Consider the following 27,946-nt stretch of genomic DNA (forward strand, 5'->3'; position numbering starts at 1 on the left):
AAGGACTTGGGAAATTCTTTTCATTATTCTGACCTTAAGAGGGTCAGAATTGTTGTCTCTTGGCAATGAAGCATAGACTGGCAATGGAACAACGGTGTGGTCTTGGGTTTTGAACAATAAAGAGCTTTTATGATGATGCAGACAAGATTTGGACAGCATAAATTTCTCCTGAGCTAAAATATGTATCAAACTCTTGGCTATTCACATAGAGTTCATTAATGAGGGAGACTCCTGGAAGCTTTGGGAAATTTCATGGCTTGAAGGATTCCACCTATAGTCTATTAAATTTCTAGCATGAGAAGAGGTCTGTCTCACTGTCATCAACCCTAACTATGATTCTAAGGCAATATCAACAAAAAGTAAAGTAACATGTTGTCACTTATACAGGCTTATTACTGTAGTCTTCAAGGAAGTAACTGCAGCTGCAACTGCATCTCTGTTTGGATACATGCCACAGGAAAAGTGAGTCAAAGAAAACTGAATATTCTGGTCAAACCTTATCTGGAAATGTTCCATGATTCTCTTTTTGTAGCCATAGAAGAGATTATAACACTATCAGCTCTGCTGGCATGACTAAGATTGATATAGACGGGCAGGTATGTCCTAGAAGTCATAGTAAAAACTTTTTTATTAATTGTACATGTAGTTTACATATCTAGTGAGACTTTTCCCCACTTTATCATGCAACCACCCCCTTGGACTGGCACACAGTATTCTCTTTCCATACAGCAGGGTTATCTTTGAGCCACTGAATGTCCTCATTTTTATTTCCTTTCTTATGATTGTTGGACAGAACAGAAAGGTTTGCGCCATTGTGCTTTTGTTACCACTAAAACACTGCTCTCATTTAAAATGCATATGCGACACAGACTTGGGAGGAGGAGAGTAAAAATTCTTACCTGCAGTTTAAATATCCTATTAAAGGGAGAAAATTTATTGGTATTAGTAGGAGTATTATCTAATCTAAATAACTTTGTAGCAAACTGTTGACTCTTTATATCCCTTTTCTGATGCTGGAAATAAAATAGACCCATGCTGAATTGCTTTTGTTATTCGCTAGTGCTCTGATAGGTAGATGCCATTCAGTTTCATATTGAACACTATCATCCATATGGGTGCTGCTTACATGAACAACAGCATAACAACGGCAAATTGACGTATAAATATGTTCTGTGATACATATCTATACTTGAAATGAAGATTTAATTTGGGTAGTGATCAGCAACTTTTACCAGGAATGAGAAAGCAAGGTGGGTGGACATGTTTCTGTGCAGCCTCTAGGGAGGGAAGTAACCCTATGCTATCCCAGTGTTTCTAGGTACATCTGTGATTTCTCTCAGCACTCTATATTTCAGGAAGTCAGCCTGTTTGTGAAGTTATTGTAAGGTAGCAGCAGGCATAAGTAAAACACTGCTAATATAGTACTTGGCCAAAAGTAGCCTCCCCTGTAGGAGTTTGTTTATAAATTGCTTTGGTCCACTTGACAAGGTCAAATCCATTCTCTTAATGATGAATCTCATCTGTTCTGGTGCAGAAAGAAATGTTTTCTTTCACTTCTACGTGTGGTAAGAGCTCATTCATCTCTGTATGTTCTAAAGGGAAATCTAGCTACATCAGAGAGAGAAGGAGTATTCAGAGGGCAACTGATGGCCAGGAAGATATATTGAATTCACTTTCCTGGGACAGACATTCAAATGGTAACAAGTGATAGAAAACAGCTCTATATTTCAGCATGATGTGTGTTCCCTCTCTTATGATTAAACCCCCTGTGGGCCATCTGCATTTAATGGGTTAGAACTACTTTGTAGCTGCAGTTTTTTCCTTCCATGGCTCTTATTTATTTGAGATGAGACCAAACTGCACTCTAAAAGTGCAGCATGTAGGAAACACTGCCAAAAGAATGAGAACAAAAAGGCAAATTTATGGGCTAGTGTTGTTTTAAGAATTTAACAGTATAAATAGAAAGTGTAGATAAATGTGGACATGTAAGCGACTCTGTTTATCTCAGTTATTTGCCTAAATTCCAGAAGAGAATTAGTCCAATTAGATTATACAAGCATTAATGCCTCTGCACTAGTGATTTAGCATATGCATAGAATTGTTTTCACACTAAAACTAACAGTCCTCTTAGAACACATCTCCCTAAAAACAAAAAAGCATTGCTCAGTCTATCCTTGTCTCTCTAATTCTGCAAAAAAAATCAGACACAAATACGGAAACCATTGTAGTAAATCAGACGTAAACCACTGATTTAATAAATACCTCTGCTTTAAAAATAGCTGAATGGACTACCTTAATAAAAAAAGCATTCATATAAACTAAGTAATTTTGTTCCACGACAATTCAATTTAGCATAGTAAATCTATTATGTGTTTAGTAGGGACCAGATCCTACTCCCAAGTGAGATCCCTGGCAAGATTCCTGTTAAGTTCAATTAGGATTTGATAATAAGGAGTTTCTTGAGTAAAGAAAAGTTCATCCCTCCTTGCCAACACCAAGTTTTCTGGCTCTAAATATTCAATAAACTCCCAGCCAATGAGTATATTTTCCACTTTTTTCATTGTATATACTACTTAAGCATTTGCTAAATAATACTCACTAACTCTGATCTCTATCCCAGAGCTTTTTCTGAAAGACCTCCAAAATCATTTAGTATTTTATTTACCCTATGTTTTTAAGTAATATCTGTCAGGTTTTTCCATATATAAATATGTATTTCATTACATACTAAAATGTTTATAACAAGTAATGAGCAAAATCATTCTTAGTACACTAGAAGCAGAGTTGTTCCCCTAGTATCACTTTGAAAGAAAAACACAATTAACGTTTTATAATGTTTTTCCATTAAAGATCTCAGCTGTTTTCCATTTTTAATGATTAAACCAAAATCATTTCAGTAAACACACCTGAGTAAATAGAGGCTTACAAACATTCAAATGCTTCTGTCTGTCTTTGAGCATGCTGTTTGACAAAGCTTCATTTTAATGATGCCCTTTCTTCTCAGATGGACAAAAATATTATAAAAGTGTTAACTGGGACTTTTTCCTGCCTACAAGCAGATTGCTAATTATAATCAGACTGTATTCAACCAAAACCAAACCAATTTAGGTTTTGGGTTTTAATCAAAAAAAAGGCTTTACACAACTTAGTCATCCCTCTCCATATCAATAAATTGCTCATTCACAGAGAGGTAATGGTATCAAAAATCAAATCTTTTCAGCAACTGGATTATAGCAGAAGACTTTGCCTCACTTTAATGACAGTGAGACTAAAGTAAACTGCAATTAGTGCACATAGGTGGATACTCTCGCGAGAGTACGAGACAGGGAGGATCAAGCCTATTTCAATTATTTTTCATAATTAAAGAATGCAGAACCCAGCTTCTGAGAGATGAAGCAGACAGCTGTTACATTATGGACGGTTGCTATAGGTAGAACTAGAGCATGGAAAAGCACTCCTGTAACAGCATCTTGTAAACCGTCAAGTTCCACTCTATAAGCCAGTCAGAAATTATGAATTTTGACCCGATCCTATAACCTACACTTTTTGAAATTATGTTTTTCATGCTAACATCACTATAACCAATATTATTTCCAATACATTGATGTATTTATTAGTCTAGTTCCTATGGGAATAATCACTGTTATGAAGTTCGGCAGCATGAGTCAAGCTGAAGTTGAGCTGTTGAGTGTGAGGTCTAGAAAAGTATAAGGGCTCACAAACCCCTATTCTTTGTGATGATAATGAAGATTCACCTACTTGGTTTTGGCTTTTTTTCCTTATATTATATATCTTGTGTGGACTTTGTAAAGATTTGATGAGGCGCGATGTAATTTTTATGCTGTTATTTCAATAGAGTAAAAAACAACTTGTTGGAACAGGACAATATCTTAAATATATTTCGTGTGGTAGAGTTGTGATATATTCCTTCATTGCATGCCACAGCCATATTAGTTTTAATGAGCCTGTGGTGCAAGGGAGAGTGGTTGTGCTTCAGGAATTTAGTGAGCTCACTGTTTCAGCTGTCACTGTGCTTTTGCTTTAATGTTCTGTCCTACTGTTGCCTCAAAAATACCGAGAAAAAAAAGTCTTGAAATTCATGATTAGAGGTGCTTCTCCACAAAACTACTCCTAATTTCACAGTATGTATTTATTGCCAATGACAGTCAAACATCTACCAACCCTACCTCTTCAAGACTTACTCTTGATTCTTTATATTCCTCCTTAAACGCACGCTGGAAAGGTAGCAATAGAATAAATCTTACATTGCCAGGTCCTGGTGACATTCAGGACAAGTTGTTTAGGCATAGAGGGAAGGGAGGGTTGCAGTGGGTTTAGGTTTCCCCCTTACTCCAGCACTGTACTCTTGACTCTCCTCCCAGAAGATTGTTCTGCTCCCAGCCATCATACTCCCATCATTCTGCACACTCCTTCATCATTCTAATGCCAGCCAAATCTAAAAAGATCACTGTAGATGAATAAGAAGTATGCATTCTGGGAATGAGTGAGCCACTTGTTATTTGGGTACGAAAGTGCTGGGCGAATGCGCTGGTTTTTGGCTGGGGTAGACTTAACTCTCTTCACAATGGTTGCTACGGGGCTGTGCTTTGAATTTGTGCTGAGTAGAGTTGATAATACAGAGATGTTTTTGTTACTGCTGAGCAGGGCCTACACAGAGCCAAGGCCTTTAAGGCTTTTCATACTACTACATCAGCATGGAATTTGGGCAGGCCTGGGAGGCTGGGAGGAGACACAGCCCGGATAGGTGACCCCAACTGACCAAAGGGATATGCCATAGAATTTGGCATCATGCTCAGTATGTAAAGTTGGGGGAAGAAGAGGCGGACATTTGGAGTGATGGCCTTTGTCTTCTAAAGTCACCCTTACATGTGATAAAGCCCTGCTCTCCTGGGAATGGCTGAACACCTGCCTGCCCATGGGAAGCAGTGAATTAACTCCTTGTTTTGCTCTGCTTGTGTGCGTGGCATTTGCTTTCCCTATTAAACAGTCTTCATCTAAATCCATCAGTTTTCCAGCTTTCACCCTTCTGATTCTCTCCGAGTCTCTCCAGTGTGGGAGTGAGCAAGCAGCTGCGTGAGGCTTGGCTGCTGGTAGGGTTTAAACCACTACAGGGAACACATACTTCTTACAGGAAGAACCTCCCCTGAAAAAATTTTGAAAGAAATATAAGCAGCTTTAATGGGTTCTAACTCTGATCAGCCTGATTTAACTCTGATTTCAAAATAGCACTGATATTTAAAAATTTATCAATAAAACAATCTTTGCCATTTTGAAAAAACCCTGCAATATTTTATTATTTGCAAATGAGATAATTTACTTCTATTATACTAAACTATCTCATTATTAAATGCACAATATAGGTTATATTTGTTAAATTCTATAATTCAGGGCCTTAACATAAAATTCACAGTCAAAATAAAGTGCCTTTAACATATTGAACTGTATTTTTTCAACACTTCACTCTACAAAATGTTATGACATTAAAGAAGTGAAGTGAGAAATATAGTTCATTTCAACTTATTCTCAGCAACAAAAGATGCTTTCATTGATACGTTCCTGTGGTAAGTAATACTGTTAAACTCTAGGTAGAAATGAGTTTTGTCAAACTTTTCTGACCATCTTGGTCGTAAAAAGACTGTATCTTTAGCTGCTAAATGCAGTGTTGTCCATCACTTATGAGTTTGTAAAAACCATAATATAAATAAATTTACATTTCATAGGTAAATTTACATTTGTTCAAAAATTTGTTAAAATACAGGCTTAAGATTTCAAAATGTTGATGAATCAATTGTAGGAGAAAAAACAGTGCATCAGTAATTAGAACAATATTTCACTTTCTCTTTTAACAGGATAGGGACTCTTTGCCCAAAAGTTCTATAAATTTGCTTCTCAGCATAGCATCATGATCACATATCTCAAACATTAGTTAACATACTTGACAGGAAGGCTATGTAAATCACCTCCTTTTGTTTTTAGTGCATTTTCCACATGTTCAAGAAGCAGTAAAAAGATTAGTTGCTCATGAGAAGAAATCATTAAGTGATAAAATCAAAGCACAAAAACACAAGTTCTGTCAAATATGGGAGTATAATCCAGTAGAAAATAAAATCATTTACCTTTGATAGAAACTTGCTTAAATTATTTGCATATATTGAAACGCCTCTTTCCTAGAATTTTATTTAAAAAGAGTATACTACCAATAGCCCTGTTGAGTCTTTCTGCACTATTTGTGGAATAAGGAGCTACTCATCTTGGTTAAAAATCTGAGTCTGGCCTTAAGCCAGTGTGGGCCAGATTCTGCCATCTTTACCAGAGCTGAATAGTACCTTAAGCTGGGCCTGATTATGAACCAATTACTCATGTTGTGCTTTTTTATGCATGAATGGGGCCATTGTGAATAAACATTTACAAGTGATTCACAATTTGCCCTATGTGAGTAGCCTCACTCCCATCAATGCGGCTACTCACGGAGTAAAGCACTACTAAATAAAACTGGCAGAATGTGACCCTGTTGTAGTACTTGACATCTAACATGAAGATACTTTTTCATTAGCTAAATGAAACGCTGCAACCAACAGGCTATCATTCATTCTTTGAGACGAGGCTGATGCAAGAGCATGACAAGCTTAATGCAGGCCTGCAACATATCACACCTCAGGTTTAATGAAGGATTGAATACCTATTTATTTCATGTATAAAGTTATGCTAGCAACATGTAACAAAAAATTTCTGTTGCTAGATTTGAGGATGAAGAATTAATTAGAATTGCATCACTTTCACTTAACTAAAATCAGCAGGAAGATGACATGTTCTTTTATTTTCTCCTTTGATTTTGGAAGCATCTAAAATTGTTGTAATATTTTGAAAATGGATATTTATTCTCCCCAAGTAATCTGCAACTGCAATAAATTCCTAGAAATTGTTGCATTTTACTCCTGACATAAAAAATCTTCAAATTATTTTGGGGGGATTTCAGAAGAAAACAGTAGCAGATTCTGCTATGAAAATAAATAAGTAAATTGAAAGAGGCAACAACAAAAATGGATTGGAGATCGTCAACTAAACTTTTCCTTCTTTGTCCACTAATGACACCCTAAAAAAATTCTGGAAATCACTCTAGCATGTTCTAAATACTATACCTTAAAAAATTATTATGTGGAAACAGACTAAAATATAACAAAAACAAAAAGGAAAAATATTTTTTTTTAACTGAAAACAGATTACTAAAATATCCCTTGCATTTCCACCACTTTCATCCTTATGCATGTGGCAAAAGTGTCTATACAAAACTAATGTCTCTACCTGTACCAATAAAATGCTCTTCTTTTTTGCTTTAAATTGTCAGTCTAGTTTTACTGCCGTCTAAACAGACCATAAAAAATGGAAAAGATAACTTCTAGCTCTTTTCCAGCTCCTCAGACCAAAGCTGAAGCTAATTTTTAGAAGGAGAATCGAATCAGAAAACCACAAATTGGAGTATACGTATGTGTTTAAATTTGAGTTTATTACTAGTGGAAAATAAGACAACCTTCCTTTTGGCTGTGTAAGAATCTGCTGTAAAAATCCCATTTTCAGTTGATCCTGGTGGTTTCAAAGTTAAGCTTATTTATTCCCTTGAAAGGCTACAGAATGAATCCATCTCCTATTTTTATTTCAAGTTTAGCCCCCCTGAGTGGGAGCAGAGAAAATCTGGGGATTCCTGTGTGTTTGTGAGTACTGGTAGTTCTGCAGTTGCTGTGATGAAACTGCTTCCCGGATCTTCCCTTCTTCCCCCATGCACCCTCCATTCCTAACTAATGGCAGAGAGAAAAGCAAGAGCAAGCAGGGGGTGCCCCGAGAGTTGTATCCTGTTCTAGTCACAGCCATGCAAGTCCTTCTTTATATCAATTAATTTACTTTGCCTTTATGAACCTGAGAGACTGACTGTTGCTTTCAAAGAGGCTGACATTTCACTCATCTGAAGGAGCTTGGAATGTGACAGGGGAAAGGGAGGAGAAGTAAATCAAAGCAGATAGCAATTCTCCAGATGTAAAGTATTTTTCTTCTCCTCTATTTTTTTTTCCACCAGAAATGTCAGAAAGTCTGCTGACATTTTAATTCCTTTGTGATAGGCTGGGAGCTGAGAGCCAAATCCTGCTGCCTTTGCACTCAAAAAGATTTTTCTGTACACTTTAAAGGTAGCAAACTAGTCTTACACTCTGGAAAGCATATAAGAAAATTATCAACAAAATATAACTAAAGCTAAATGAATTGTACTCTAATAAATGTCCTAAGATCAGTTACTAACTGAAAGTGGCAAGCCTTGTTGGGCTTTCTTTGTTTCAGTTTGACCATAGAGTAGCAAAACCAAGTAAGATGGACTGTACTGGAAGTCAGACCTCACTGTTGTGTTGTTTGGGGTTTTTTCCCTAATCTGTATTCTGTTAAAAGTGTAGGAGTACTGTTCCATGCTGTCTTTTAGTCACCTAAGCTTCATGACACCCTATCTGTAATTTAAGACTTAATTTAAACATACTAGTTGACAATCTGTGCACATCTTTGAATACTCTATTAAAGACTTTTAGTGTTATATTTGACCAAAAAAAATCTTGTTATCTTTAATAGAAATACCCTCAGGTCCATAAGATGAAGTAGTACCTTCTATTCATATTACATTAGTTGTTCATTGGTATAAATTCAACAAGCTCAACATGCATTTAGTAAAACAGCTGGCTTAGAGCAGCAGCCCAGTGCTGAGAGAACTCAGTCTACAAATTCTACCTACAACATGAATGGTCACATATTTCCTTCTTTGCGTGGTGTGCTTAGAGATTTACATCATGGGTTTAGTATAATAAATTTATTATCCTTTACAGAGTTGTTCCCTTATGAAGTATTCATTTGTAAAGCAAGAATTTTTGTACAGGACTGCTAAAAACCATGAAGTAGACATATTTGCTTAGTAGTTTTATTTTTTTTTTTCAGGTTCTATAATCATATTTCATCAACTGGTACAACAAAACATATATAAAAATCAAAACAAAGAGGGCTTGTTGAGCTTGATGCATGGTAAATCTATTTGGTTTATTCTTGGTTTATTGTTAAATATTATATTGCATTTCTTTAAGCAGACATCGTGTATATTGTGATTTCTAGCATTCCACACACAGCAGCTTATTGTTGTTCCCTTTAAATATGGGAAATAAAAATGGTTTTAGTTTGCTATTAAAAAAAAAAAAGAAATTGAGAGAGCGTACTGCTATATTACATGGCCCAAGAAATATTGGCAGCATGCTCTTTGGCTTTCATCCGTAGAACTGCAATGCTGGAGGACCTCCTTTCAAACTCTGGTTTGGTTTCAAAAGCATGTCCATTGGTTGCCCCAGAAAGCAAAGAGTCAGTGAAAAAATTATTGAGGGGCATGTGGCTGAACTGATTCTGGTGGTTTGAGAAGCCCGTGTAGCCAGAATCTGTCCGGGGTGAATGGGAGTAAGGTGTCATACAGGAGGACGTATCTCGTGGCAGCATGCAGGAGGTAACCACAGAGCCGCTAGCCGCATTCCCTGCCCACAGATTGTTCTGAATCTGGAACATATGAAATGAATACAATTAAATTTAGATAGTTCATCTTCTGTTTTCTGCAATGCTTGGTTTGTTTTACTTCACACATAACTAGTTCTCCTCTGAAACAAGCAACATATTTCCCTGCAATCATGTTAGAAAACAGTATGAAGAGATCACATGAGTCAAAATATGAGATTGTTCACTTAAGAGCAAGGGCTGATGATTCATGCTCCTTACTTTGTCATCCATTTGCTCTGTGGCTCCATATATGATGTCTAGTGTTGAACCTCAGGATGCCATCAGCCCAGCCAGTCAATAAAATTAATGGAAACACATAACTGACATCAGAGAAGAGGTGTCAAAAGAGCGTACAAGATAATAAATATTTTCACCATAAATGCTTCTCCTCATTAGAATTCCTACTTTCATGGTAGGAAAGACTAGACGAGGGTGAACAAAACAAACCAATTCGGATTTCTCAAGCGACAAAGCCCAACAAGTATTTGAAAAATTTAATAATGAGAAGCCTTGCATAATTACTCTAAAACAAATGAAACCATAAAACACAGGAATTACTGATAATATATTCAAGTCTTTTTCTTAAATTTGTTTCAAAGATAGATTTGAGATAAAATTTCTTTTCATGGTGTTTTTATGTGAAATTATACTTTGAGGGCATCACTGTTTCAGCGTTCAGCCTTAACAGGCTGCAATATGCATCCCTGGGAAAGGTTGCATGACAGACTAGGACACAAACTTTGTGGTTACCAGCAATGTCTGGTGTAACCATGTATTCAAGCTTTGATGTATAATCCTTTCTATACTTAGCAGTCACTTAAAGCTTCATTCTGAGTCCCAGGCCTTCTACTGTCTATGTATAGATGCTATTTATGGATAGATATTTTTCACTTGTTTGTTACTAGATGAACAGACAGGAAGATTTTCAAGACTTAACCTAAGTCAGCTCTTGTTATTATCTCAGACTGCATGGTCTTTCATTCCTGCTGTATTCACTTTGATTTGATCAAACTTCACACTCAGCAGCTGCCCTTCTGTTTTTTTCACAGTCTCCACTCTCTGTCTATTAGTACTACATGTATATGGTATAATTTCTGACATACTCAAGCTTCCTCAGTCATTCCTCATTTGCACACACCATTATACAATATACAGCTTTGTGTGCCTTCTCCACTTTTACCTATATATCTTTCCTGAATGCTGATTTTTTTTTTTTTAATGTACAAATAACATCAGGAAGACATTTTTAGCCCCCATTCACAGTATGGATCTTGTCTGCCAGTAACCATATCCTCTCCTATTTGTTTTCCTTTGCTAAATTTGTCGTCCTTCTAAAAATCTGTTGTCTGTTCAGTGTATCCTTGCCCTGATGCACTGCAATTGAGCCCACGTGTCTTTGTTCTCTGTGATATGTTAGACTAACTCAATTACTCCTTGGTTAGCACTGAAAAGTGAATTCCCACTTCAAACTTAATTTTACATTCACATTCCAAGTCCATAGATAAAGGAATTTTGACTTAAGATATAAAGGTTATCTCTCTAGATGAGTGATTTTTTCTGTCAAAGTAGAGGTCAGGGGAAGTAATGAAGTATGACAGACACACACATAGGCATACACAGAATGAAAACATGTTTCTAATGCTGATGAGTTGTGTTTTCTCCCATTTTCCTATCAGTTTGCAACAGCACATACTCACCAAAGCACCAACAAGCTAAAGCGATAAATTATGGTTCACTGAACTCATCTAGCTGAGATCTAGTGCAGATAGGAAGGATGAAATAGTCTTATTTTAAAAGTTAATATTTTAAACAGTTGTATTAGCAAGGTCATCAGGAGCTGACAAACTAATCTGGGCTCCTTGGGAATTACAGCAGCAAAAATAGATTTGTAAATGCTCCATTTTGGTTTCCTACAGAAGCCTGGGGAAAAGTAATGGTATGACACATCTCCCCAAACTCTGGGTCTGCTCAGCTTGTTTACACGGACATGCACATGTGCAGTTCCACACACAGTTCCACACACAGTTCCACACACACTCGTGGACATGGCTTGCCTTTCCACACACGTGCACACATAGCTGGGCACACCTCAGGCTTCTGCTCCTGCACATGTTAGGTGGCAGGCTGAGAGACAGTGGAGTAAGTAAGGTGCCTGAGGAAGGATATGGAAGATTTTTCCTCCTTCTTGTGGGCCTCCTGAAATCTACATGAGGAAATCTATAAAAAGCTTCAGAACTTTCCAGTTCCCTCCTCCCATAATCAGTTTTTAGAGGACTCAAACATCAGCCCATGGGAGACTCTCCACAGTTTGACATGATCCCCAGCTGCCTTATTACTCCTTAATTAATCTACCTGAGCCAGTTTTGACTTATAATCAGACAAATTTCCCCAGGGAGAAACAGTTAATCTGTGCAGTGTCTAATACAGGAGCTATTTCTGAAGGAGCTCATAGTCTCCAAAGGTAACTCACATGTGACAAAGTCTTGTTTATATGAATTACTGAAATTTCTTTCTAAGAAATTCTATGCCAAATGCTTCAGTCACCCAGGCGGTGCAGATATAATTATGGGAATAATTTTCAAAAAAAATCTGTTTAAGAGCAAACATGCACAAGTTTGCCTTTAAAACAGTCATGGTGGGAAGTCTTCAAAAGCTTCAGAGGCTCAGTTTGAAAGTGCCCAATAACCTATGTGGTCTGGAGGAATCACAACATCACTTTATCTTTCCATATTCTGAGTAGTTTAGTTTGCAGTAAACTAAGTTTAGTACCACCAATTTTCCTGATATTTTTACCCTAGACAAATCCCTTTCAGTTTAGCTTCAGTGAGATTGCACAGGTGTAAATGAGAAGAGAATTCGCTGCAAATCCTAAAATATTCCAATGTCTTTTTAAAGCAATATGTGAACAAGCTATTAATTCCTAAAACTTTCAAAGATGTGCCCTAGGTTTCTTTCTTAGAGAAAGGGATACAAATTAGTAAACTTAACTTCAGGAATGCCACAAGATTCTAGGAAACTTTACATCTTCTCTCATGAGGTAGTTACGTTTTCCAAAAGAATGTCTCAGTCATATCAATTTTCTATTCATTTTTGTTGGTTGAGTGACTTCACATTTGCTATTAAATTTTCATTTCTTTACAAGGATTTACAACATAAATATCTTGTAGCAAAATTTAGATGCAGAAGGTAGTCCTATATTAAAAATAAATACAGTAATGTTTCACAATAAGTCAAAATTATCAGACCTTCTTCTGGTATGTTAGAAGGAAAAGCGACATTATGTACATGAATTTAAAGAAAATATTTTTCCTCTTAAAATCTTGTGTGATCCATGAACTATATAAAAGGCAATTCAGAGACTGTGAATGAGGCTATACATACTGCACATCTCTGGTTTCTGTTAACATCACAAACAACTTGAGCTTTGCTCTTGTGGTTACCATGAAATTACCAGAGCCCTTCAATATATTTACCTACTGTATGTTTTATACACACATACACATGCACACACGCCCTTCCTGATAGAAAAAGAAATAGGATTTCATAGCTGTGACAAGAACATAACTGGAGAGTTATGGTTGTTAACACGGTTACGATATAATTTCCTAAGCACATGACCTTCTGTTAGACACTGCAGAGGAAAATGAGCTGAGGTAATTGCTCATTCCGCTTGGTGTCACTGCTTTTTTCTGTTAAACCTGAGCTTCAGCCTTTTTAGGCAGGCCCTGGAGAAATCACACAAACTCAAATGTCAAAATTTTCTGGGAGTTTTACTATCACTTCCCTAGCTTTGGTTCTCCCATCACCAAATCTCTTGACTCATTGCAGTCACCTGCCTGTCCGGACTAGAGTCTGTCTCCAGCAGACACACGTGTGAGCACTTCTATTTGAGTGCGTTTTAGTGCTTCACATGAGAAACAAAATTCTAATCTCTTTTAAGATCTCTAGCTACTAAAGAGATTTTATTATTATATTATGCAATAAATGTTATATATGTTGAATGCTATTATAATTACTCAAGAAATTGATTAGGAACTACACATTTACTCTGTTTTCAGGGTATTCTTATTCACTGCATGGGAAACAAGAGCGGCACTAACTGAACAGTTAAGAATTTATGCAATTAGAAAAAACATGGGAGTGTCAGACTGATTTGCTAAACTTTTGTCACTCCTCTCCTTGTGTGAAACAACAGTCCTCGCACTGCCAGAAAATATCAAATCTGTGCAAGCACAAGGAGCTGCTTCAGGCAGATTAAATGCAATAGCTGTTAAACTGCTCAAAACTGCTAGTTCACAGCTCGTATCTGTTGGTCATTCCTAGTCCATCAGTACGATTAGTTTGGTTTGTCACTTTCTGCTTTTTTTTTTTCTGGGTGCCTGTTTAGAACATCCAAAATACAGGTAGAAATTTGCCTGTTTTTCCCAAGTTTGTAGATTCTCAGAATAATTTAAACTGAAAAGAGCCTCTGGGATTATTTTTCCAAACCCTTGCTCACAGCTACTCTTAAATTTAGATAAGGTTACTCAAGCCCCATTTGGCGATGTTTTGAGTCACTCCAGCTACAGGGGTTCTTTAATTTCTGTGGGCAACTTGTCCCAAAGCTTCACCACTCTCATTGCATTTTTACATTTATATCTAGACAGAACACTTCTCAGTGTAATTTGTGAACATTTTGTAGGATCTGTTGGACCAAGTGCACATGTGAAGATCACCTGTACTGTATTGGGCTCAGGTACATAGGAGAGAGATGCAGTACACAATTTTTAGATATAAATAAAATGCTACCTGGCCCCTGGTAGTGAGATGCTTAAAATATGCTCAAAAATATGTGATAGACCCCTTCAGTCCACATTTGGGCTTACAGATGGTGAACAAAATAAAAATCTGATCACTAGATTTCACACTAAAGTTTGCTAAGCTTCAAAATAATGAGGATTTGAAAAGTCATCAAGCTTTCATTCTTGTATGGGGTGTTTTGTAAACTGTAAATTCTTCCTACTGCAATCTTGGAGCCAGTTACAATAAAGGTTAGTTATATTTCAACTCTATGATACAGTTAAAGGCAAAATTTCATACATTGAAAAATACTATTTAAAAATTTGTGTATCTCAGGAAAAAAAAATTAATTTGCCTTATAATTAAGCCCCAGTAAAGTCACTCACACACTTAAAGAAATATGTTTCACAAAAAAAGAGATAGAACAACAAACTGAATGTTGAGACCGTGAAAAGGACCACATACAGTGGTGGTTTATTACCAAGAAAAAATAAAAGTGCAGTGCATAAGCTACTTTGTGTAGAACAGACACCACCCAGAAAGATTAGAAGTGTCACTCTTGTTGGAAGATCAGGCACAGCAAGGCAAGTGAGCACACATGCAGCAAGACACACACCATCCAGGTGGTGGCTCAGCCTGAGCTCCATGCTGTCACAGCTAGACAGCATGAGTGTGTGATAAAACTCCTTTGAAGCTAGCTCAGATATGTCTGCCACATCTACTCCTGCTTAATCAGTGTACCCATAGCCTTAATGAACTATTGTGATTAACTGTCATTTATATGTCTACTACAGTTAAAAGAAATTTTCAGTCATATAACATGTGGTGTCTAATATATTCCATATGAACATTTAATTGGAGCATGTAACTTTGATTATTGCTAATGAGGATTAGCCATATGTACTAAGGCTAGAGCAAATTATAATGATGATCCAAGGACTTAGTACTTAACACATGTATGCTGATACTACTTCTACACTCTTTGCCAACACATCATGTGATGCCATGCTGTTCAACATATTAATTTAATTTATCATTCTGGTGGATGGAATGCAAACTTCAGCATCTTCCTTCTATTTCTGAGATTTCAACATTTTCCTTTCTTTCTATACCTTCTATATCACTCCTGTTCCCATACTTTTGAAAAGTTTTTGTCGTCTTAAGATTCCCACCTGCACTAGACTGGGTTTTTTCAACTAAAACAAAAAAATTAAATTCTATCCTATCCAACTCTTGCCTGCAGTTTCAACAAAATTTTAAAAAACCCAAACATTTTACATATGATACTAAGAGGGAAAGTAGAATGGTGTGACAAAATGAATCCTTTTAAAAGAACTTAGAAGAAAAATTACAATAAATGAACATGATTCAAACAAGAAGGAGGAAAGATGCAAAGTGAGGAAAGATGCTAAGTGAGGAAAGATGCAAAGTAAGGAAAGAGCCTAGGTGGGAGAAAAATGTTGCCCTTTTTTATCTGCTTTTCAGTGATACAATTTAATGTTTATTTACATACTGATGCACTTATTTATAAAGATAACATCTTTATAAACTTGATTCATACAGGGAAAGCTGCAAGTCTGTGTGATAATAGTATAGTCTCTTGTGTGCAGGAATAAGGAGGGGTTATATGAAATTTTGTCTCCGGTTTTCTTGCTACTTCTCCTAGGTAAGCATTGAATCTGATGAGATCAAGTGCCCTTTGTAACAGTAGCCTTCCTACTAACATAGGGTGGCAGAAGGAGTCAAATAAAGACCAATAAGGTAAGAGAAGAACAAAGCTAAAGAGGCTTTTTATTGTTCCTCTTTCAACATATCATTTATAGATCCATGTAAGATAACTACAGATGACTGCAGCTGAACCACATATGAGATTAAAAAAACTTTTAGAGATCATCATACCTGTTTTACACCTTATGTTTCAGGAATAAAAAATTTAATTGATCAGGTTTTTGACAGCTTTAAAGGGAACCCATGTCTGGCATAGAAGTCCGTTTGGTTAAGTTTCCTAAACACAAATGTCTAATACTTATCTGACCACGGTTGCCTACAATGAAGGATGGACTGTCCATTTAAATCCTGTTCATCAACACTTCAACAGTGTCTCAGATATCCTGAGACATCTTTAATGACACTTGATACTGTATTTAGGTGACCAAATTAATTATGGCTTGTTTACTAACATTCACTCAGGTGAAATGAAGTAAACGTCCCCGTGAAGTGAATCTGCATTCATTTCCCCACCAATGTTAAGATGCTCCATCTTCACTTTCACATCATCAGTAGGATATTGCTATAAGTTAAACTGTATAGGATGTGTTTTTCTGAGTGCACTTAAGATGACTTAGACCACAATGTGTTGTATCTGCAAGAGAACTTGAAGTTCAAATACTGAAATTAATGAAACTGAAATCTTTCACTAAAATGAATGAAAAATACTGTGCATAACATTTTCCAAGAAAAATCTGATTTTCAGCATAATATTGTTAAAGCCTTGAAAAAAACATGTAAGTAACACTTAGTTGTGCTGGACTATTGTACAAACTGCACTCCTTTGTAATCCAGCTTGTGACAGTGTAATTAATGGAGAATATATGCGTGCAGAATTTGGCCAGTTTAGGAGATATTCAACTTCTTGGCAGGTAGGTGAGCAATTTTTTTGAAGAAAAAAAGAAACATCTAAAGTCAATACACTAAAAAAATAATTAAGGTTAGACTGAAAGAGCAGAGCAAAGAACTATGATCTACCAAAAAAACCCTAAACTGTTATTATTGTGAAGATAAAGATGTGGAATTTAATAGCAAAATTAGACTGGATTGTAGAGACCAGTGTTGGACCAGACCATCTCCAGAGGTGACTTGCAATCTCTACCTTTCTCTGATTCAGAGCCAGCCTTCTGTCTGAAATGAGTTGAAAGAAAAATTTTCTCACAGGAAAAAATTTTCATGTTTACATAGTCACACAATGCATAGCAGCATTTTGTTCTTAATTTGTATTTGATGAAGATAATTGGTGAAGAGACTAAGCAGAAGTCTCCACATCACCCTCTGTTAGCTGCAAGAGACTGATGCTTCTGCTGGAAAGCAACTGAGATGTGTTTTCTCAACATATCCATGTCTGGACTCAAAACAGAAAATCTGCAGGCTGCAAATCCTTATAATGCACACCAGAAATTCACATTTGTTCCTGCTCTTTCTGCCATACAGCTGTAAACATCTCGGCTTGATTTCATCCTTTTCCAATATTCAGCCTATTTTTTTTCCAGCAACAGGGAGTCTGTTTTTCCCCTTGTTGATTCTTAAATAAGCTTCAGTGATCTGTGTTCCACAATCCCCAAGAAAAACTATTTACTTAAAAGTATGGCAAAGCTTGTCTAATATTTGCTTATTTCTTTGTCATGAGAGAAGTGATTGTACACAAGTAGTGGTGCAGGAATAGGAGCAAAGAAAAAAAGGATATTTGTTTCCTTTTCTTACATTATCTACAAAGAAATAATGGAATTGTTTGGGAAATCAATTTATAACATTAGAACAAAACATGCAGATAACAATTTTAAATACCTTTTCTGCTGAATTGTGGGGTAGATTGATAAATTTATATCAAGTCAGGCACTGTATATTTATTTTCCATAAGTGAGGCACTTAGAAAAGGATATCTAGTTCAAAAGATTTGAATGATGTTAGTGGTCATTGTGTTTTTAAAACAGATTTTCGTTGTCTCAGGCATTCTCACTGGAAGTGTTATATACATGATAGGGATGTGGTTTTACTGAAGGTGAGGATTTAAGAATGTGAAAACTATGAAGAATTACCCCCAGGTTAGCAAAAACATGAATTTTTATTAAATGTCCTGTGCTAATTACGTGGATACCCACTCATATTCCAGTGTACAGAAAAGTAGCCAACTTCTTCTCGAAGGAGTGGGCTAACTTGCTTTTATCATGTAGCCAAGTTATATGCAAGCACTCAGCTGAAATAGCCAATGTAAAGTGCACTCACACCTTCATTTAGCTCCTTGTTCCTGTTCTTGAAGTACAGAACAGTACAACACAGCTTTCTCGTGCAGGTGACCAGACTGTTACACACTTGTGCCTCTCTGTTTGCCTGCAGTCTGTTAGTCTGTGGTTGTAGGGGAGCACATTGTATTACTGTTTGTGAATGGGTACACATTTTGTATTTCTACACATTTTAGAGATGCTTGATCTAAGATTATGGGACCAGCATTTGTATTTCAATCTTCTGTTTTTAAGAATCTATTAATTAATGATGGAAACATTTGTCAGGCTGAAACTTAGTTGTGTCATCTGTCTAGGAGATTTTTTTTGGACAAAAATGTAAACAGAAATGCAGTGAATTAATCTTTTTAACAATCTGAAAGGACAGAATAGATATTTTATTGCATGTAGAATTTTATAGATCATATTATCATATAATTTAAAAATATGGGATTTTTTGAAAAACATTAATTTTAGGACAATCATTTTAAGTGCTTGCCAATGACTTGTATTATTCCATTATCTTATACTAATGAAACTTTGGTCAGTTGGGAAAATTTGTAGATGGAATCCTACTAAAAATACAAGGTGACCTTGCAGACACAAAATTTAGTCTAGAAATCCCAAAGTTTCTGCACTGTTCCTTGTATCTTTTGTTGATATGCTATAAGTCAGAAAGACCTTCAAAAGAGAACTGAACACCTTGAGTGAGATCTGTGAGTGAATGTGCATCTATGTCCTTGTGAATCTACCTGGGACTACCTAAGGTCGTGTCCAGCTGCTTAAACACAGAGTCTGTCATGCAGTGGTTGCTAATGCAGTTGGGTTATTGACCTGTTACATTATAAAATAAAACTAGACAGACTTAGAAGTGCCACCACAGCTGAGATGGTTGTGTCCATGTTCTGAGCTGCTGGAACACAAGCCAGCTCTGTCCCAGGCACCAAACCTAGTAACATGCAACCTCTTCAGAGGTAAAGCACGTTAAGCTGAGTAGAGGACACATGAACCAAAGACCCCTGGTTCATAGCTAATCATTAAGAATCATTAAGGTTGGAAAAGACCTCCAAGATCACCAGGTCCAGCCTTTGACCAAACACTGCCATGGCAACTAAAGCATAGCACTAATTGTCATTTACAGTCATTTCTTGAACACTTCCAGGGATGGTGACTCCACCACTCCAATGCTTAACCACTGTTGCAGTGAAAAATTTCTTCCTGGTGTCTGACCTGAACCTCCCCTGGCTCAGCTTGAGGTTACGTCCTCCTGACCTGTCACTTGCTCCCTGGGAGAAGAGACCAAGGCCCATCTTGCTACAGTCTCCTTCCAGGTATTTTAGGACTGCGATAAGGTCTCTCCTGAGCCTCCTTTTCTCCAGGCAAAACAACTCCAGCTCTCTCAGCTGCTCCTCATAGGACTTGTACTCCAGATCTTTCCCCAGCTCCATTTGCCTTCTCTGAACACACTTCAGCCCTTCAATGTCTTTCTTGTAGTGAGGGGCCCACAACTGGATACAGGATTTGAGGTGCAGCCTCACCAGTGCCCAGTACAGGGGTGTAATCACTGCCCTGGTCCTGCTGGCCACGCTATTTCCGATACGGGCCAGGATGCCATTGGGCATCTTGGCTACCTGGGCACTTGCTGGCTCATGTTGTGCTGCTGTCAACCAGCACCCACAGGCCCTTCTCTGCTGGGTCAATTTCCAGCCACTCTTCCCCAGTGCTGAGGACCTCTCCATTGAGCCAATTTAGAGCATGACCAAAGCAAGCTCACATAGAATAGGAGTATATTCTTAAGGCTGACAGAGACCCTGCTACTTAATGAAGCTGAAGAGCACCAGAACACCAGTAGTGAAGGGAACCATGCAAAATTTTTTGCTTTGTATGGTGTTTTATTTTTATTAATTATTTGGTAAAAGCAATGTGAAGCCAGAGACATGAAAAACAATGGCTTCAGAATAAAAGTATTCAAAGTGCTAAAACAAGCAAGCAGACAAAAGCAGAGAGTGAGGCAAAGCAGTAAACCAAAGGACTGGAGAACAGAGACAGAAGATTACAATCTTATTATGCCGTATACCTTACTACATACTAACAGGGAACTGAAACAGGAAAAAAAATACAGATTAAACTAACTACAACTGTCAGAGAGAGCTGTTCTTTCCCTCTGCCTCTCTCCCCCCAGCAATATACATTAAATTATGATTCTACATGGCTTTATTACGGTTTTTGAGGTCCATAAAGAAACGGTGCATGTTTAACACATTAGAAGGAAGCTGTCTAGAGATCATATAGTTTATACTCATATTAGCAAAGCATACAAAACCAGAGTTGTTAAGACAGCTGCCAAATGTAGACCCAAAGTACTGCTTGGTCTTTACCATACCTGAGGGTAGCTGTCAGTCCTTGGAAGAACAGATATATCATAGGTGGCAGCAAAGTGGCTCTTAGCTTGCTGGATCTGACCATAGCGTTCTCTTTTCCTCCATTTTGCTCTTCGATTCTGGAACCAAACCTGTAGTATACAAGGAAACAGTCATCAGGGTAAACTAAATTATATACTGTGCAAAGAGTTTTAGGGAAAAAAAACCCAAGAGATTTTGGACAGTGGCATTGAAAATTTCTCCTTATCTACAAAAGAGAAATGCTCCACCTGAAAATTAATTTCTTACAGTTTCAATATGGTCAATGTCTGACCTGCTTAAGTTATTGCTAGCTATTTTAACAATACATATTGCTTCCTTTCTATTATCTCAAAAAACAGACAAAACAAAACAAATAAACAAAAAAACAACCTGAGAAATATCAGTCTGCAGCAAGTAAAGTTGTAAAGAAACATTCTCTTAAATTCCCATTCCCACTGACTTCCTAGGACTACCCATAATCTGCCTCCTAGAGGTGTCCATAATCTTTATCAAGTGCAGTAATAAAAGGCAGGAAAAACTGGCACAAGGACAGTACTCTACACAGCAGGAAAGGTTCCTATCAGGAAGGCTAAAAGGCCAGAAAGATAATAAAAAATCATCATGTCACAGAGTTTTTGGAACTGTTGTGGGGTTTTTTTCACATTGTTGTTAGGTGATATCTGCTTCTTCTAATGGAAAACAAAATAATGGAACTTTATGAAATAATTTAGATTTTATGCTTAAATTTCTTCATACCCCTTGGACTGTTCTGTAATATTTTGAGTGTCAAGAATTATATAAAAAACCTATTATATGGCCATTTCTTTCTGTTACTGATAACTGTAATTGTCCCATGGTCTTAATATTTTTTTTTCTTTCAGACAGTTTATTTTGGACTGGTTAAGAATTATCCTGATTAATTAAGGTGATTGCTAAGAAAAGGAACACTGTATAAGAGTAATATCTGACTTATCTTTATTGTTCTGGTGTAAGCAAGCTCACTGAGACTTTTCTAAGAAGTCACACTACTAACAGAACCTTTTTTTTTAAGGGAAACCATGGCATTGGTTAGTCTTCCTGCTAAATTGATCATTAATTCATTTTGATATAAACATAAATGAATAGTGCTTTTTTTTGTATAGACACTTCCTATATTTTGAGGGATATTTTCTGATTCCATATTGTGGGACATTTAAAATAACACTGTTTGGTTTAAAATTCCATTCTTGCATTAATCTTTGGAGAACACAACTGTCTTTTGATACTGCATAAGCAACCAGGGAATAATTTTGCTCATTTTGATTCCCAAGTACTTGTTGCAGATTTAGTATGTGCAATATTTTAAAATTTATTCAGCAATCAAAGCAAGGCTCATGCATATAACTCCTGAGTGTATATTGTTAGGGACCTTGGTGGTAAATTTGTGTTATTTATGATGCCTGAGGTTCAGCAAAAAGAAAAGGGATGGCAAAAAAAAAAAATCTCCTATCTCCACAGGAGGCATCAAGGACACGATAAGGAAATTTAGTCATGAAGCTCTTTCCTTGAAAAAAGACCTTGACAATCTCCTTAAAATGGGTACCAATTACTGGACTGACATGCAGCAGGAAAGAGAACAACTCAGATAAATTAGGTTCAGGTTGGCTCTCTCTGCATGTGTGCAGGACAAATATTAAATTGGATGTTGATGAAATGGTGGTGAAGGGAACTGTGGGTAAGGTATCCAGCTGATCACTCTGCTACACTAAATCAAACAATTTGCTTGAATTCATAGAACTAAATGAGAAAAAGCACATATTTTTTTCCTTTGACAATCCCCCAAAATGTTTCTGTTTACACCATTTTACTAGAAACTTACTCTTGGCAGAGATAAAGTAACCATTTGCCTCCACAAAGCAATGTAGAAATCTGCTGCTTGTTATCCTTGAATTGCCAGATGCTTGCCTTTAATGACGTAAGGCCTTGCAAATTGCTTCATCTTGTGATGGAATACTCTCGCTACTCTGGACAGAAATGATCAACATGTCCTTTCATATTTAGCATATGAGAAATGCAAAGATTGGTTATCTTTTAAGAAAGGGAAGAACATGTCTAAATAAACTAGAAGTAGATACTCTGTGAAAGCCTGATATAAACTTATATATTCTTCACTTACTGTCATCTTTTTAATACTCTTACCATATGAAGCCTCTAAATCTTAGGAAAATAAATGTGATAAGAAGTCAGTTGACACACTTTAGTTCAATTTTCCCCTCCCTGTTCTCACTATTAATTTGTTCTTGAAGTACTTCTCTGTATTCCAGAATTACGCATTTGTTAGAACAGTGTTTTAACGTTATGCTACCTTCTTTTCTTCAAGTCAAGACTAAAACCCAATGAATGGAAGTCATACTTGGAAAGCTGTACCAAATTCAGAAGGAGAGGGATTGTGCAGAGCCTGAAGAGTTAAAAGCCACTGAAACAAATTCCATCGGCATTGCTGATATCGCATCAATGTAACTGAACACACAGCCTTGGACTCTATTTTCTGATGACAACAGTGAATATGATGTCTGGTTGAATAGACATGAAAAGAACACTTCTTTATAAAACTAATTAGCTGACTTTGTTTCTGAAAGTGTTTCTTATTTAATTTCAGTTTGTATGCATGTGCACTGACGCCTATTTCTCTATATGCATGTGTGAGTATGTGTTTAATTACAAGTTGTGAAGTTGTTATCATATTCAAGTCACTAAATTTAAAAAATTAATCCCAGTCTATAAGAATCAACAGGACTGCAATTCTCTAAATTGAAATAATGATTATTACCAGAACAGTGAAGATACCTAAAATTAAGATAAACTTGCAAAATGTGGCTCACACCCTTTTCTAACAGAAGACCTCTAAACAAGGGAAAGGTTGCATTTCCTGGATATTTTGCTTCTTTTCTCACCACTGCACACCAAAAGCCATAAATACTATTGAGATTACTATACGAGCACATACTGAATGAATCATATTTGTATGCAGTTATGATACTCAAATAATGTACTAAGTGGTCAACACTATGTTTGTTTCCAAAAACTAGAATAATGTTATTCATCAGTTATGAAAGTTTAACAACCAGCAATTATACCTCCTAATTTTGTGATTTCTGAGATCATTCCACAGAGAAAAGGTGGAAGGATTCTGTCCTTCTTTTTATACAGGCACAAACACACACAGAGATCTAAATAAGTATGGGCACATAGATATATAGATATATAGATATTTATGCACATTTATGTATGTGCACTTTCACTGCACACTCTTTGGATAGAAACAAGGAATTTGGTTACTTTTTAGACGGTACTTTTCATGCCGTAACACACACACAATCCTCTGCATCTGAGTTCTGCATTGTCATCAGTCTGAACTACATGCAACGAGTCTTTAGTGGGATCTTTGCACGTAACACTTTATGTTTTCATTGCCTGGAATTCTACAAGAGATCAAGAAAGCTTTTCTAATGATGTTGTTTTCTCATCCCTTAAACAACTGTTCAGAACTGCAACACAAGCTATTTTAAAAAATAACATTTTAGCACTGCAGCATAACAGCTCATATCTGTAAAGAAAAGAAGCAAAACGAGCTGTTTACTTTAGCTTTACAGGCTTTTGTACAATCCCCAAGAGTATAATTTACTCATTCCTACAATTCACAATTTGTTGTAGAAATGCTGAAGTTTGGTTCTTACCTGGACTCTGGCCTCAGTGAGCTCTGTTCTTAGAGCTAGCTGTTCTCTTACATAGACATCAGGGTAGTGAGTTTTCTGGAATACTTTCTCCAGTTCCTCCAGCTGCAAACTGGTGAAAGTTGTTCTGTGTCTCCTCTTCTTACTGCTGGAGACATTGCTGTCACACTTATCACCAAGTTCATCCAGGTCTCCCTTCTCCTGCAGCCCTTTCACTGGAGACATCCTGAGATTGTTGCAATTGTCCATGGACCTGCTCAGCTCTGTGTGAAGAGGCTGACCTTCCACTTTAGTAATCCCGTAGTTCACTGCATACAAGGTGGGTTAACAGCTGGTTAATAAATGATCAAGGGGGAAGGGGAGGTGTTTAGATTCAGGAGTTCATATAAAACAGTTTCACAAGGAACAAGATTCTGTCGTGGCTGTGTTGTTTCTATATGAGATCATGGAAGAGGAATCTGTAATATTAACTACTGATAGAATAAAAGTGCTAAATCACACTGAATTCTAAATGAGAATTATATCTGAAAATATCATCTGAAAACTTACAGAGTAAGGAGACTGTGCAAGAGACTTGGATATTTTCACTCTGCTACTACTGCCACTAAAGTAGTTAACAATCCATGAAATCAGCATCAGCTAGAGTTGTACAGATAAGGAATCGTAGCCCAAAACAGATTTTCGTAGAAGAGGCACAAAGCTATTGACAAACGTGCCTTTAAACTTGAAAGCAAATGCAAAAACTATTTTATTTCTATGAAAATACAAACTAACAAAGAAGTAAACTAAATAGCTGTAAACTGACAAATCAAGAAGCAAATGAAATCAAAAATTGAATTCACTTTAAAAAATCAATAAATTCCATATACCTTCTTTTGGATTTGTGAGGTGGAATTGTTTCCAATTAGGTTTGTTATGGTTACAAAATACAGGGCATTTCTGCAAAATGTTAACTTATTAAAAGAGATCGTTTCATATACTTTGTATAAGGATTGCAGGAACTATTTGTCTTTAGTTGTAGAGATAAGAAATGTTCTGCAGTAGCTTCTTAATAGGAAATGAAAACATTTCTTACTTTTCAGTATTTTTTACTTATCACACATCACTGGAAAAGTAATGAGATAAGTTATGGAATTCAAAAAACTTTTTTTCTTTTCTAAGAAAAAGGTAAAAAAATATTCAAACTCTATAGAAATTAAAATTTACAAAGATGCCACATAACATAAGAAGCTTGCTTTGAGATTTTCTCACATTCTCAGTAATTTCTTTCAATTTGAGCTGATTGTAATGAAACACAATTTTTAGATACCATCAACACATACATAGATAGGAAATGCCCCAAAGCCCTCAAGGCACACATTAAATTAGTTAATTAGGAAAGACTCCAATGTATAAATCAATTTTCTATAGGTTATTCTTTCTTAAATTACACTTGAAGAAATCTATCAATTTATCTTACAATTTTTTTCATACTTTTTTATTTTTGAGAAAATAAAAAATTTTCTCAGAAATATATATATAATTCAATAACTATATGAAGTCAAAAAAGTATGATACTGTTAGTCTTCTTATTGGATATGATCTTAACTGTGTTTTCCAATTCTTCTAGGAAATTATTTTTTAATTTTTTTTTCTACAGGGATTTTCATCATGTTGCAATAATGAGGAAAATTTAAAGTGTTTTTAAAAGAAAATATTCCATATTCTCCTTGCCGGTAGGCTAGAAAATTTTAATACTTGATAGAAGGTTTAACACTATCTTTGGATGACCGACGTGGTTTTCGGAAGAATCATCTTTACGCATCATTTGGTAACACGGCAGAGAGAACCCCGCTACCGTCGCAGGACGATATCTGAAGGAACCGAAAATGACCAAGCGACCTTCCGTTCCCGGGATCGGCACCGGAGAGCCGCCCGTGTCCGGGGTTCCTCCGACACCGACACCCGGGGATGCTTTCTCCCGGGAGTTTGCCGGGTGAAAACGCCGCGGCTCGTAGCGGGAGCGAGGGTGGCCGGGGAGAGGCCGGAGCCGACCAGGGGCGGCCAAGGGAGTGCCGGGGGGCGGCCGGCGGGCGCCGAGAGGTGCCGGGGGGCGGCCGTGCCCTGCAGCTCCCGCCGGGACCCGCCGGCTGCCCGGGCGGGCTGTGCCGCCGTGCCCGGCGCTGTGCTCCTCGGGCAGCCGCTGGACCCGGGCCGGGGCCGGTGTGGAAGGCAGTAGCCGAAGGGTTGCACTGAGAGGAAAAGAGCTCAAAGCAGGCGGTTGCCTTCTCCCGGCGTTTTTTTTTTTTTTTTTTTTATAGTAGTGGTGGTAGTATTATAACAGTAATATTGTTACAGTTATTGTTATTTTACTACGACCTGACAGCCCCTCGCATGCCCACAGCCGAAGGCTGCAGAGCTGCCTTTGGTCTCCCTGGGCGGGAGAATCCCTGCCCTCGCCCGTGTATCTCCAGGAGGAAGAATAACGCTGGGATGACGACTCACCGTTGTTGTCCTGGCAGGGTGATGTCCTCTCCAGCCTCACATGATGCTCAGCTCTTTGCAGAGGGTTGAAGGCCTGTACGCATTTGCTGCCTGACGTTTTGCTATAAAAGGACTCATTGTCCAAAGTTTCCATAACGTGCTCCAAACTGCCTCCTGCTCCCATGTAAAAGTCACTGTTCTTGCTCGGCTGGCTCTTCAGGGCAAACTTCTCGCTGAGAAAATCCATAATCATCTAAGGCTGCTTGAGAGCCTCTTCCCTAGACAGAGGCTGGACTGTGAGCAAGGGAGGGAGAGTGAGTGGATGGGAGGGAAGGAAGGAGGGAGGAAGAGGCGTTCGGTGCTTAGGGAGCTGTTTTGCCTCTGAGCCTTTGATTTGTCTTGTCTTGAAAGGGGAACCCGAAGTTGCTCTTATATCTTGAAGCTCAGCAGGACTTCTTGTGCAACCTCCCATTTCTAATGAATATGAAAATAACCAAGCAGTCTAACTCCACCCCAGGTCCCCCAAGACCTAATCCCAACACAGGAGGGAGTTCCAGGCCCGTTTTCGACAGACAGATCTGTTTCAGACAGACGCACACAAGCATTCGGGGAGGGTGAGGGGAAAAAGGGAGGGAGGGGAGGGAGAACAAATAAAAAGGACATTTCCCCTCTGCAACCTATTCTTATTTCTCCAGGGATCCTGGAAAGAGTAATCCCTCGCTTCCCTCCCTCTTCCCCCAGCTCCCTGAGAGGCTTAGAGCAACGTAATTTCAGGGGCACATACCCTCAAGTAAAGGATCTTCTTTAATCGATTTGACTGATACGTCGGTAGCTGCAATCCTGTTCTCTGAAGCTGTAAAATTAAGAACCGGTGTTCCCTCTTTATTAAACTGCTCAGAAGTTTTGTCCTAGAGTTAAACAGAGAAAGAAATATTATAGGCAGTTGTTTGCGTAGAGGGAATGGAAACAGAGAAACTTAAAACTAGAACTCTCTCACAGCAGAAACTGGCCTAAA

The 27,946-nt window shown here is 37.4% G+C and overlaps 1 protein-coding gene across 1 annotated transcript; it reads right to left on the reverse strand.

The window, feature by feature from the left end:
• Positions 1–9,264: 9,264 nt before the first annotated feature.
• On the reverse strand, positions 9,265–27,184 carry ALX1 (ALX homeobox 1; the record flags this gene model as incomplete). Its single annotated transcript, XM_082280829.1, has 4 exons — positions 9,265–9,585; positions 20,737–20,865; positions 24,472–24,776; positions 26,953–27,184. The coding sequence occupies 4 exons, from the start codon at positions 27,182–27,184 to the stop codon at positions 9,265–9,267; spliced, it is 987 nt and encodes a 328-aa protein (XP_082136955.1).
• Between the last annotated feature and the right edge of the window lie 762 nt (positions 27,185–27,946).

This window comes from Coloeus monedula, assembly GCF_965178545.1.
Source record: "Coloeus monedula genome assembly, chromosome: 4".
Taxonomy (NCBI): Eukaryota; Metazoa; Chordata; class Aves; order Passeriformes; family Corvidae; genus Coloeus; species Coloeus monedula.